The 14753-nt window shown below is 42.2% G+C and overlaps 1 protein-coding gene across 2 annotated transcripts in view; it reads right to left on the bottom strand.

Annotated features, from left to right (window-relative positions):
* Positions 1-311: 311 nt before the first annotated feature.
* LOC144678823 (serum paraoxonase/arylesterase 2-like) overlaps positions 312-14753 on the bottom strand; it is a 54966-nt gene continuing 40524 nt past the window's right edge. For both annotated transcript variants that reach the window (XM_078538770.1, XM_078538771.1), the window contains 3 exons: positions 13540-13621; positions 5962-6090; positions 312-540 (listed from right to left, as the gene is read on the bottom strand). In XM_078538770.1, coding sequence (XP_078394896.1) covers positions 376-540; positions 5962-6090; positions 13540-13621 — 376 coding nt within the window. In that variant the 3' untranslated portion in view covers positions 312-375. The remainder of the gene's footprint in view (positions 541-5961; positions 6091-13539; positions 13622-14753) is intronic.

Genomic DNA, 14753 nt, shown 5'->3' on the forward strand with positions numbered 1-14753 from the left:
GGTCCCAATCCTCGTGACAAGTCCATGAGATCTTTGCACTTGCTCAAATGATAGACTGGAAATGGAGAAAAATGTGTGGCATTTTCAATACCACCTGCACAAATATATCTAATAAGAGTTTTCTTCCACTACAACAGAATGCATTGGAAGTAGCCTTATTTTAAAAACCAATTTAAGATCTCCTTTCAGAACTATCTCCAATTGCAATGGAATACTTTACTAAAAACATTTATATCACAATTTATTACCATTGTAGATAAAATAAAACCACCATTAAAATCATTGTTTAAGAATAAGAAGAATTACAAAAACTTTTTATTCACTGCCTGAACAGACAGGTCTTTAATGACTGTGAAAGCACGCATCAACCTATGGTTATGAGCCAAGCTCACAGTGAAGAGCTTTGTGGAAGACTGTGCCTATAAGCAATTTTTCTTCATAAACAATTGCAACTGATGAGCCTTGGAGAACAGAGTCGTTGCTCACATACACTTGGGTCACTTTTGGGTCCTTAGAGAGAATGTTTTCAATTCTGATTACCTGTGTGTAAAGAGAGAGAAGTTTACGTATTCAGTGCAACTATTAAAACATTCTAGCTAACCCAAACAAATGCCTTTTTTTTCCAGGTGATGACATAAACCTAACTGAAGCAAACAGCCTTTCTGGTTGAGTACATATTGTTTTCTTCAGTCCAAAGTCAGTTTTCAATGATTTCAATGTAGCTAAAACTTTATGAAATAGAATTAATTGTTAACTCTTGGGCCCTTATTTAAAACTTACCCCCACATACACTACTTGCTCTTGGCCCTATTTTCATCCATCTAAAAAATCTTTATTCAAAACTGAGCCTTTAAAAAAAAACAGATGTACATTTGCAATGCCCTGTCTATTTCAATAATTACATTTATGCAAATATTCTATATTTTTCAAACAAAATCAGTGCGCTGTTTCAAACACATTAAGACAACTAACAACTTCAGAGACGAGTTCTTAGTACAAGTTTTACTTTAATATGTATAGGCTACACAAGCAGGCATTCAACTATAAGTAAATTGAACTGTTCAGCATGACAGGTGCTACCAGTCCAGCAACTGATTAACAACAATTTAAAATTAAAGCAATTCAACCAGGGCCAGTGCAAGAGTATTAGGTGCTGTAGGCAAACCTTCAGCCTCCACCACCACCAATCCACGCTGATCCCCCCCTCCCTCCCTGGCCCACAATTAACTTCTGAAAATGAGCATTGTACATTATTATAGAAAAAAAAATCTGGATTTACAATCATATGCTGCAGTCAAGAATCAAAACATTAAAGTTTGTTTGATGCAACACTGGAATGAGGGACCATATTCCCCAACAGTATAGCATCCCTCACTTACAATTTTAAATATCACTTGATCCTCTTAAATTGAGAGAAGAGTCGAAGGGTGTTACCATTAAAATGTCGGGCCAGATTCCCACTTTTAAACATAGCCCTGTGCATCCAGAGCAACAGCTGCTCCGGTACAGACTCCTACCTCATCCCAGTCGGTTCTTGGTTTTGTCCTGTCCCTTGCCTCCTTTTTTTTCTTATTCAGCTCTTATTCGTTGGCACTATGGAGGATGTCAACTGGGTGAAACTGGCTGTTTGTGATCTGATCAAAGTGATGGATGATGGTGCAGCCAAAAGTCTCCTGCATGTTAACAGCAGGACCAGCCAGAATAACTGCTCATCAACCTCCAATGACAGCGGAGGTGATGGGATAGTGGTATTGTCGCTGGACAATCCAGAGGTCCAGGTAATTCTTTGGGAGCCTGGATTCAAATCCCGCCATAGCAGATAGTGGAATTTTAATTCAATAAAAATCTGGAATTAAAAGTATAATGATGACCATAAAACCATTGTCGATTGTTGTAAGGGAAGGAAATTTACCATCCTTATCTGGTCTGGCCGACATGTGACTCCAGATCAAACTGCTACAAAATCACTACAAAGTCTCAAAAAACCCGGCATCTACCCAGACACCGAAACGACAAACTCAGCCCTGTCTACCCTGCAAAGTCCTCCTAATATCTGGGGCTTAGTGCCAAAATTGGGAGAGCTGTCTCACAGACTAGTCAAGCAACAGCCTGACATAGTCATCCTCAGAATCATACCTTACAGACTATGCTCCAGACACCATCACCATCCAGCAGAGGTGATGGCACAGTGGTATACAATTGGGAGGGAGTTGCTCTCAACATCGACTCCGGACCCCATGAAGTCTCATGGCATCAGGTCAAACATGATGAATCAGTGCTCCTCCATGTTGAACACCACTTGGAGGAAGCACTGAGGGTGGCAAGGGTGCAGAATGTACCCTGGGTGGGGGACTTCAATGTCCATCAGCCAAGCGTGGCTCATTAGCACCACTATTGGCCAAGCTGGGTCTGTGGCAGGTGGTGATGGAAAAGCATACCTCAGCCTCACCAACCTGCCTGCCACAGATGCATCTGTCCATGACAGTATCGGTAGGAGTGACCACCACACAGCCATTGTGGAATCGAAGTCCCGTCTCCACATTGAGGATAGCCTCCATCATGTTGTATGGCACTACCGCCGTGCTAAATGGGATAGATTTCGAACAGATCTAGCAACTTAAGACTGGGCATCCATGAGGCACTATGAGCCATCAACAGTAACAGAATTGTACTTGAACACAATCAGTAACCTCATGACCCAGCATATCCCCCACTCTACCATTACCATCAAGCCTGGTTCAGTGAACAGGAGGGCATGCCTAAAAATGGGGTGTCAACCTGGTGAAGCTATAACACAGGACTACTTGTGTGCCAAACAATGTAAGCAGAAAGTATAGAGCTAAGCAATCCCACAACCAACGGATCAGATCTAAGCTCTGCAGTCCTGCAATTAAACAACTCACTGGAGGAGGAGGCTCCACAAATATCCCCACCCTCAATAATGGGGGAGCCCAGCACATTAGTGGAAATGACAAGCATTTGCTACAATCTTCAGCCAGAAGTGCCGAGTCAATAGTCCATCTCGGCCTCCTCTGGAGGTCCCCAGCATTACAGATGCCAGTCTTCAGCCAATTCGATTCACTCCACGTGATATCAAGAAATGGCTGAAGGCACTGGATAGTGCAAAGGCTATGGGCCCTGACAATATTCCAGCAATAGTACTGAAGACTTGTGCTCCAGAACTTGCCACGCCCCTAGCCAAGCTGTTCCAGTACAGCTACAACACTGGCATCAACCCAACTATGTGAAAAATGCCCAGGTATATCCTGTACATGAAAAGCAGGACAAATTCAACCTGGCCAATTACCATCCCATCAGTCTACTGTCGATCATCAGTAAAGTAATGGAAGGGGTCATCAAAAGTGCTATCAAGCGGCACTTGCTTAGCAATAACCTGCTCACTGACACCTAGTTTGGGTTCTGCCAGGGCTACTCAGTCTCTGACTTCATTACAACCTTGGTTCAAACATGGACAAAAGAGCTGAACTCCCGAGGTGAGGTGAGAGTGACTGCCCTTGACATCAAGGCCACATCTGACCGAGTGTGGCATCAACAAGCCCTAACAAAACTGGAGTCAATGGGAATCAGGGGGAAAACTCTCCACTGGTTGGAGTCATACCCAGCACAAAGGAAGATGATTGTGGTTGTTTGAGGTCGATCATCTCAGTTCCAGGACATCACTGCAGGAGTTCCTCAGGGTAGTGTCCTAGGTCTAACCATCTTCAGCTACTTCATCAATGACCTTCCTTCCATCATATTGTCAGAAGTGGGGATGTTTGCTGATGATTGCACAATGTTCGGCACCATTCGCGACTCCTCAGATACTGAAGCAGTCCATGTCAAGATGCAGCAAGACCTGGACAATATTCAGGCTTGGGCTGTCGAGTGGCAAGTAACATTTGTGCCACACAAGTGCCAGGCAATGACCATCTCCAACAAGAGAGAATCTAACCATCGCCCCTTGACGTTCAATGGCATTACCATCACTGAATCCCCCACTATCACCACCCTGGGGATTACCATTGACCGGAAACAGAACTGGACTAGCCATATAAATACTGTGGCTACAAGAGCAGGTCAGAGACTAGGAACAGAATTTTGCTCTTGGCGTGCAGGCTCAGTGGGTGGGGGGGTGCAGTCAGGAAGCCAACCGCCGCCCGCGATCGGGCCCAGAAGGCAATTTCACACTGGCGGGCCAAATTGGCAGGACGCACCGAAGGTCCACAAAAGCGGCAGCGCTGCCTATGAGAGGGGAATGGCGGGGGGGTAGGGGTGGAGGTTGTGCGAGCCGGGCGAGTGCCACCTGCACAAGTGAGCGCTACATAATCTCCCTGAGGTATATGAAAAAAAAATAATTTAAAAAATAAAAATGTGATGAAACATGTCCCCTCATGTGACTCTGTCACACAAGCAGGGACATGTTATTAATGAAAAAATAAAGTTTATATTTTATTATTATTTGCTTTTGGAAACCTCATCGCACCCATGGATGAGATTTCCAAAAAAGTGCAAAGGCAGCTTGGCATTTTCGTCTGCCCGCCAGTCATAAGGTTGGATGGACAGCAAAAAATTAATTTTAATTGACTTTTTAATGGCCTTAATAGGCCTTTTAATTGTTGGCAGGCACGCTGATGACATCGGGACACTTGCCCAATGTCATCGCGCGTCATTTTACGCTTGGTCGGGTCAGGCATGTGCCTGTCCGCTGAAGAAAAAATTTTTACCCTAGGAATCCTGCATGAATAACTCACCTCCTCACTCCCCAAAGCCTGTCCACCATCTCCAGGGCACAAGTCAGGAGTGTGAAGGAATACTCCCCATTTGCCCGGATGAGTACAACTCCCACAACACTCAAGAAGCTTGACATCATCCAGGAAAAAGCAGCCCGCTTGATTGGTACCCCATCAACAAACATTCACTCCCTCCACCATTGATGCACAGTAGCAGCAGTGTGTACCATCCACAAGATGCACTCCAGGAATTCACCAAGGCTGCTTCAACAGCACCTTCCAAACCCATAGCCACTACCACCTAAAAAGACAAGGGCAGCAGATAGATGGGAATGTCACCACCTGGAAGTTCCCCTCTAAGTCTCTCACCATCCTGACTTTGAAATATATCGCCGTTCCTTCACTGGTGCTGGGTCGAAATCCTGGAACACCCTTCTGAACAGCACTGTGGGTGTACCTACACTATACAGACTGCAGAGGTTCAAGAAGGCAGCGCAGCATCACTCTCTCAAGGGCAACTAGGGATGGGCAATAAATGCTGGCCTAGCCAGCGAAGCCCACATCCCATGAACGAATAAAATGAAGGGTTTCCTCCCTCCTTTGCTGCTCCTCCAATCATAGGTTCTGTCTCTGAAGAAGCAGCAAGATCAGGAAAGAGGGAACCTGTATTGGAGAAGCTGGACCAGTCAGCATGGGAGAAATGGAATCTGAGGTTGGAGAAGCAGGTCTGTCTTTCCCGTGCTCCCTGCTCTTCCAATCAATGTTCTGCAGTCAGTTCCAACTCTCAGCAACTGTCAGTTTAACAGTTCTGATTTTTTTCTTAAAGATCACCAGAAAACCATAAAGCTGCCCAAAGGTTGGAAGCAGCAGTTCCTATCCGCAGCAACTGTAGGTGAAACCAACAGTTTAGATTTTGTTTTTTGGAGCAGGTCTCTTCAGGTCTGGAGTTTGGAAAAGAAGATGCCAATGGCAGATTTCCAAATCCCCTATGTCCAAAATCCATCATTTGGCAGAAATTTCTCACACATGAGTTTCATGAATAGTTCACTGTTATTGCACCCCACCACCAACTCCACCCCCCCCCCCCACCCCCACCCCCCACCGCCCCCACCCCTGCAATTTTGTCACTCAAGGCAACCACCTAGTTTGCCTGATTGTTGCAGCAGTCCTGAATTCAACTAATTTCAAAAAGAAAGAGTTGCATTTTTCCTCAAAATTTTAAGTAACAAACCTCAGATCCTGGGGTATATTCAGGATTGTAGAAGAATAGTTTCCAACAAATGGGACAGCATCCAATCCACACATCTCCAGTCTTGGGATCCACCTCCAGATTGTCTGGCAAAGTTCCCACATGCAAAGTCTTCACAAGGGAGTAACCAACAATAAGATGAGCAATTCAATTACATCTTCAAGGTTGATGCTAAGTTGTCTTGCACATTATAGGCTACAAATGATTACTCCTGTTCTCATATGAATGCGCTCACACACCAAATTATTCTAGGCTATTGTAACAGATGCCAGCCAACCTGTTAAAAATAAATGATTTAATTGTGCTAATAGCGAGAGGAATTTGGTGCGACTCTGTGTTAAACAACTGTACCAGAACAGTACGGATTGTCATAAGACAATCGTGTCATCTCAGGAATTAGTTTGGTGAACCTCTGTCGTACTCCCTCCAGGGAAAGTATATCCTTCCTTAGATAAGGATAAGGAGGGATCAGGCTTGAGTAGAGGTAGCAATTCAAGAGATAGAATTCTAGACGTAGAGTCAAGACAGGAGAGCAAAATAGAAATATGAGAAATAAGGGTCAAAGAATGGCAGGAAGGGACAGAGAAAAAACCTAAGAATACACCAACAGTCAAGACTAGATGTTACAAAGGTGTTAGGGGGAATACAGTAAGAATCTAGTGTAAGGGAATTACTTAGAATCTCCAGGCAGCCAGTGCCAACAAGTACATTAACAGTTAAAAGATTACCAGATGAACCTTATGCATCCTCAGGGCCTGCAATTACCAGCAAGGTCCTGGGAGCCAGGCTGGACATAAAGGAATGAAAATAAGTTAGATTAGGTGTCCTGGGAGTCAGACTGGAGACTTAGGTTGGAAAACAAATAAACTTGAGCGTGCTTTTCAATAGATAAAGAAAGGACAGATGGTCCCAGCTTAGATAGGAGGGAAGGTCTCTGCCTGGGTGAAAAGAGGTATGTACGATGCATGTACCTGACACCAGAGATATCTGTTTAATGTAAACCTATATGCTGACAGGATTGGAATTTGAACAATGTCCTTAGTACGTGATCAGTAATGTATAAATATGCTGAACACTTGTAATTTAGCAGAGTCCTACCTCAAACTGCTTTGAGGTGGCTCTCTCCTTGCAATTGTTTGAATAAACGATCGTAACCTGTACCTGAGCCTCCTGTGGTCCGTTTGTCAAAGCTACCACAACAAAGGTAACAAAAAGACAAAACTGAAGGCTCTCTATCTGAATGCACATAGCATTCATAACAAAGTAAACGAATTGATGGCCCACATTGAAGTAAATAAATATGATCTGATAGCAATTAAGGAGACATGGCTGCAGGACGACAAGGATTGGGTCCTGAATATTAAGGGGTACATGACATTCAAGAAGAATAGGAAGCTAGGTAAAGATGGAGGGGTAGCACTGTTAATCAAAGAGGGCATTGGTTCAGGAGATCAGGATGTAGAATCGATTTGGGGGGAGATGAGGGATAGGGGAGAAGTGGGAGTGGTCTATAGGCCCCTAACAGTAGCCACAGGATAGGACAAAGTATTCTAGAGGAAATATTGTGTGCTTGTGATAAAGGGATAGCAATAATCATGGGTGATTTTAATCTACATACAGAACCATAGAAAAGTTACAGCACAGAAGGAGGCCATCTTGTCCATGCCAGCCCGAGGACACCCAGGTGCCCTTTCAAATCCCACCTTCCTGCACCCAGCCCATAGCCCTGCAGCTAACAGCACTTAAGGTGCATATCCAAACTGGAAATATAAACTGGAAAAATCAGATTGGCAGTAGTAGCCTGGACGAAGAGTTCTTAGAATGCTTTTGAGATAGTTTCTTAGAGCAGCATGTTCTGGAAGCAACCAGAGAGAAGGTTATATTAGACTTAGTATTGTGTAATGTGATAGGACTAATTAATAACCTCAGAGTAAAGGCACTCCTAGGTAGCAGCGACCACAATATGATTGATTTTTACATCCAGTTTGAAAGAGAGGAGTGGGTCAAAGAGCTGGCAAATGGAGTTTAATGTGGGAAAATATGAAGTCGTTTACTTTGGCAGGAAGAATAAAAAAGCAGAGTATTACTTAAATGGAGAACGACTGCAAAATTCTGAGGTGCAGAGGGATCTAGATGTTCTAGTAAATGAGTCACAAAAAGTTAGTATGCAGGTACAGCAAGTAATTAAGAAGGCTTATGGAATGCTATCCTTTATTACAAGAGGAATTGATCATAAAAGGATGTTATGCTTCAGTTATAGAGGGCATTGGTGAGGCCGCATCTCGAATACTGTGTGCAGTTTTGGTCTCCTTATTTAAGAAAGGATGTAAATGCATTGGAGGTGGTTCAGAGGAATTTTACTAGATGTATACCTGGAATGAGCAGGTTGTCTTATGAGGAAAGGTTGGACAGACTGTGCTTGTTTCTACTGGAGCTTAGAAGAGCGAGGGGTGATTTGATTGAAGTACACAAGATCCTGAACAGCCTTGACAAGGTGGACGTGGAATGGATGTATCCTGTTATGGGTGAGCTCAGAACTAGGGGGCACTGTTTTAAAATCACTGTTTTAGGTCAGAAATGAGGAGAAATATTTTCTCTGAGGGTTGTGTGACTTTGGAACTCTGCCTCAGAAGGCGATGGAAGCGGGGTCATTGAATATTTTTAAGGCAGAGTAGACAGATTCTTGTTAGACAAGGGAATCAAAGGTTATCAGGGATAAATGGGAATGTGTAACTCAAAACACCAGCAGATCAGCCATGATCTTATTGAATGGCGGAGCAGGCTCAAGGGGCCGGATGGTCTATTCCTGTTCCTATTTCTTATTTCTATATAAAGCTGTACACAATAGTCTAGGTGCAATCTCACCTAAGCCCTATACAGTTGCAGCAAGACATCTTTACTCCTGTACTCGAGCCCCCTCGCGATGAAGGCCAACATACCATTTGCCTTCCTAATTGCTTGCTGAATCTGCATGCTAGCTTAACATTTACCAACCTCTCACCATTTAAGGAATACTCTGCCTTTCTATTTTTTCTACCAAAGTGAATAACTTTACACTTATTCACATTATATTCCATCTGCCATTCACGTAGCCTGTCCAAGTCCCCTTGAAGCCTCCTTGCATCCTCCTCACAATTTACATTCCCACCTAGTTTTGTGTCATCAGCAAATTTGGAAATATTACATTTGGTCCCATGTCCAAATAATTTATATAGATTGTGAACAGCTGTGACCCCAGCACTGATCCTTGCGATACTCCACTAGGAACAACCTGCCATCCTGAGAATTACCTGTTTATTCCTAAGCTGTTTTCCATCTGTTAACCAATTCTCAATCCATACCAGTATATTACCCCCAGTCCCATATGCACTAATTTTGTTTACTAACTTCCTGTGTGGGACCTTATCAAAAACTTTCTGAAAATCCAAATACACCACATCCATTGGTTCTCCTTTATTTATGCTACAAGTAACATCCTCAAAAAAACTCTTAACAGGTTTGTCAAACATGATTTCGCTTTCATAAATCCATGTTGACTGTGCCCAATTGTATCATTATTTTCCATATGAACGTGTGAATTAGGAGGATTAGGCCACTCAAACCTTTGAGCCTGCTCCACCATTGAATAAGATCATGGCTGATCTGATTGTAGCCTCAACGCTACATTGCTGCCTCCCCCCCAATAATCTTTCACCCCTTGTTAATCAAGAATCTATCTAGTTCTGCCTTAAAAATGTTCAAAGACTCTACTACTACTGCCTTTTGACAAAGAGAGTTCCAAAGACTCTCAACCCTCAGAGAAAAATTTCTCCTCATCTCTGTCTTAAATGAGCGACCCCTTATATTTAAACAGTGACCCCTAGTTCTAAATTCTCCCACAAGGGGAAACATCCTCTCCACATCCACCCAGTCAGGACCCCTCAGGATCTTAAACATTTCAGTCAAGTCGCCTCTTACTCTTCTAAACTCCATTAGATACAAGCCTACCCTGTTCAACCTTCCCTCATAAAACAACCTGCCCTTTCCCGGTATTAGCCTAACAAACCTTCTCTGAACTGGTTCTAACACATTTACATCCTTCCTTAAAAAAGGAGACCAATACTGTACTCAGTACTCCTGATTGTGGTCTCACCAGCACCCTGTACAACTGAAGCATAACCTCCCTACTTTGTATTCAATTCTCCTCACAATAAATGATAATAAATGATAGCTTTCCTAATTATTCGCTGTACCTGCATTTGAGCCTTTTGTGATTCATGCACTAGGGCACCCAGATTCTTCGGAATCTCTGAGCTCTGGAATCTCTCATCATTTAGATAATATGCTTATTTTTTATTCTTCCTGCCAAAATGGACAATTTCACATTTGCCCACGTAATACTCCATTTGCCAGATCTTTGCCCACTCACTTAACCTATCTATGTTCCTTTGTAGCCTCCTTACATACTCTTCACAACTTACTTTCCTACCTATCTTTGTGTCAACAGCAAATTTAGCAACCATACCATCTGTCCCTTCATCAAAGTCATTTATATAAATTGTAAAAAGTTGAGGTCCCAGCACTCCACTCGTTACATCTTGCCAACCAGAAAAAGAAACTCTGTTTCCTGTACCAATCTTCTATCCATGCCAATATGTTACCCCCCACACCATGAACTTTTATTTTCCACAATAACCTTTAGTGTGGCACCTTATCAAATGCCTTCTGGAAATCTAAGTACAGTACATCCACCAGTTCCCCTTTATCCACAGCACATGTGACTCCTTCAAAGAGCTCCAATAAATTGGTTAAACAGGATTTCCCTTTTTCCCAGAGGTGACACTGTGAAGATGGTGGAGGCGGAGCAGCGGTTGGTGCAGGAAGTGGTGACCGGCGGCCCCAAGCTCGTCCTGGCTGCTGCTAATTACTCTAAACCATGCCTGGCTACCTTCTGGAAATATGCTCGGGTGGAGCTGACCCATCCAACTCCTGGAGAAATCCCTGTGGCTGTTGAAAGCTTCAAGAGTCTTGTGGCATCATTTAAGGCTGGGAGTTACAAATAAATAACTATAAATGATGCCCTGAGGAACACGCCTGTGGCCACAGAAATTGTGATGTGGTTTTACATTGGCAAGGTCATTGACCGAAGAAGCCTGATTGGATATAATGTCTGAACTCTACCCTGTGTTGGATCAGCATTCCATTGTAAATGAATGAATAATACTTCAAATTAAATAAAACCATTATTAGGACTTAAAAAAAGCCATGTTGACCCTGTCTAATTGCCTTCAATTTTTCTAAGTGCCCTGCCATAACATCCTTAATGATAGCTTCTAACATTTGTGTTAGATTTGTGTCACATCGAAGTGCCTAGTTATCACATCCTTTATAATAGATCTAACATTTTCCCAGCTACTAATGTCAAGCTAACAGGTCTGTAATTCTCCATTTTCTCTCTCCCTCCCTTCTTAAATAGCTGGGTTTCACTTGCTATATTCCAGTCTGCAGGAACCTTTCCAGAATCTATAGAATTTTCAAAGATAACCACCAATGTATTCACCATCTCTATAGCCACCTCCTTCGTCATTTCCAGTGGATTTTCAAACTTCAACCCAATTAATTTTAAGATTTTGAAATTAATACTAATTTTTTTCAGTTCCTCATTTTCGTAAGCCCCTTGGTTCCCTAGTATTTCAGGGAGATTTTCTGTATCTTCCTCTGAAGACAGACACAAAGTAATTGTTTAGCTTCCTCCTGCTATTTCCCTATTCTCCATTATAAATTCTCATGTCTCTGCCTATAATGGATCCACATTTGTCCTAGCAATTCTATTCCTTTTCACATACCTAAAGAAGTTTCTACAGTCAGCTTTTATATTTCTCACCACCTTGCATTCATATTCTCTTTTCCCTTTCTTTATCAGCTTCTTGGTCCTCCTTTGCTGGGTTCTAAATTGTTCCCAATCCTCAGGCTTACCACATTTTCTGGCAACTTTCTAAGTTACTTCCTTTGATCTAATGCAATCTTTAACTCCTTTTGTTAGCCACGGTTGATTCACCTTTCCTGTTGGGTTGTGTCTTAGAGGAATGTATATTCAATGTAAAGGAACAGTTTCCATATAGTCTCCCTGCTTACCTCTGGTTATATCTTCTCTTAGTTCCTTAATCACTAAAGCGGCTCCTCATCCTCTAACATTTTCCCTATCTTTCCTGTAGTCCCTGTAACCTGGTACATTTAGTTCCCAGTCCTGACCATCTCACAACCATGTCTCAGTAATAAAAGAATAAAGTGCTGGAAAAATTCAGCAGGTCTGGCAGCATCTGTAGGGAGAGGCATAGTTAACGTTTCGAGTCCAATAAGACTCTCCTTCGGAACCGAGTTCTCAGCTCCTCTGATTGGCTGGCAGCTCTGAAATGGTACTTCCTGTTCCTAAGAGGCGCAAGTCCCACATTCATTATTGTAGCTTCAGGGCAGCTATTCTACTAAAGGGCAGGCTCCCTCCAAACTTTTTAGCTGGGGGTGCAGGGACCGCGCCACCACTTCAGCCATGCCCCAGGGCTCCAAAATGCCCCCTCTCAAGCCCTCTGCCTCTCCATCTCCCTCTTCTCTTTTCTTCTCCAAACTCATCTCTTTGGCCCATTCAAACATCTCTTTGTGTGGTTCAATGTTTTTTGTTGTCTGATTATACTGCTGAAAGTGCTTTAGGTGTTTTCTACATTAAAACTAGTGCATGAATGCAAGTTGTTATTGGTCAACCCCAACTCCCATTGGGAAAACTGACAGAGCACTCATCCATTGTGGAAGTTATCCAGTTTTTATTCATTGATTTCAATGATTGCTCTTTATAGCAGTGCTTTGTTTTAGAAGCACTTTAGTTTAAACTGCACCTTAAAAATCATTGCTAATAAAAGCCCTGTAACATTATGGCATTGCATTTGTCCAACAAAGTTGTGCCAAATAGGATCATTGAGCCAAATACATGAATGCGCCAAAGGGCAATGCACTGGAGCGGACAGGCAGCCATGGAATTATACCCTACTAAGTTAGTTTTTTTGTACAAGAAAAATAAATTAGGTAGAAAAAAAGTAAAATTAAAAATAGAAACATAAGAGAAGACTGAAATGCGACTTCCTGTTCCTAAGAGGTGCAAACTCCCTCCAAACCTTTTAGCTGGGTGTGCAGGGTGCAGAATAATAAAAAATGAAGGAAATCAAGGGAAAACATAATTAGTTTTTACTTATAATTAAAATGAACACTTTTAGAACAATTTTGATACTGGTTAAGTATTATTATTACAACAATGTTAGCATTCATTTCATTGCCATACTTGAAGTATGCAAAACCAAGAAAAACTGTCAACCCCCCCAGATAATGACAATGGCAATCATAGAATTATGAAAAACAACTTTGAACATTAGAAATCAGTTTTGCTAGAAAAACAACTTCAAACCACACAGTGAAATTTCATCCAGGTTATTGATTCCATTTTTTGATACTAAAATAGTGTCTAAATTTATAGGCAAAGCTGTCACAGTATGCAAGGACCTTGATTGGATTCTAAGAGTTGTTTCACAGCCTTACCTTCACTGGAGTCAGAGTATTGTTCGGATTTATTTCCATTATATGGATATTATGGGCTAAACTTTCTGCAATATAGATATATCTGCAATGTAAAAAGGGAACTTAATTTACATCGGAGAAACATTTTACTGTATAAACCTTTTAAATTGTGATGTAAATCACCAGGCACTGAAAATGTATCACACAGAATGGGGATGTTTTTTGTTCTTGCTTTATTTTCCAAATTACAAGAAAAACAATCGTGCTGATATATAGGGCAACTGAAACTAAAAAGACAATCTGAAAGCAAATCTCCGAGCTTGCAAGTTGGATCCCAATACATGGGGAAAAAACAAACTTGGACAGACCCAAATGGAGAAGTCTCTGAAGGAAAGGCAACCAAGGATGTGGAAGACCAAAATATGCAAAGGGTAAACAGTGAAAAATAATTTTTATTGTCAATGAACTGATAACACGCGGGAATACACTGAGTAGCAGTAAGATGAATAGCAAATTTAGACCTCCCTTTTTTAACACCCATCTTTTAGACCAAACTAATCAGCAATGGCGACAAAATCAACCATTGTCTGACAAAAGCAAGCTCAGCATTTGGCAGGCTCACTTACAGACTTTGGAAAAAGCATGGAGTTTTTCTCAGAACAAAGATCAAAGTCTACCAGGCAGTGCTTCTTACTCCACTCCTTTATGAATGTGAGACTTGGACAACCTAATAGCATCACAAAGCAACTAAAAGCATTCCATCTTCACTGTGCAACACCAGGTGGCAGGACAAAATCCCCAACACTGAGGTTCTTGAAAGTGCTGCATACCTTTGAGAGCATGTTCATCAGCTTCAATGGGCTGGTCATGTGATTTGCACGGAGGATTTCCACAAGTCAAAGGCAGTACTCTACAACCAGCTGAGCACGGGAACCCATAGCACAGGACATCATAAACATATAAAGGCAATCTGAAAGCCAACCTCAGGGCTTGCAAGCTGGATCCCAATACATGGGAAAAAACCAAACTTGGACAGACCCAAATGGAGAAGTCTCTGTCATTAAGCGATTTTAACATTTGAGGAGAATAGAGTCAAGTGCCTTCAGGAGAAGTGAGCGCGGTGCAAAGCCAATGCCTCCAACCATCCCTTCAACACCAACGCAGTGTTTACCATCAGTTATGCAAAGAGACTTGGCCTAATGTCACATGTGAAACATTATCAAACTAGACAGCAA

This window comes from Cetorhinus maximus, chromosome 3 (assembly GCF_964194155.1).
Source record: "Cetorhinus maximus chromosome 3, sCetMax3.hap1.1, whole genome shotgun sequence".
Taxonomy (NCBI): domain Eukaryota; kingdom Metazoa; phylum Chordata; class Chondrichthyes; order Lamniformes; family Cetorhinidae; genus Cetorhinus; species Cetorhinus maximus.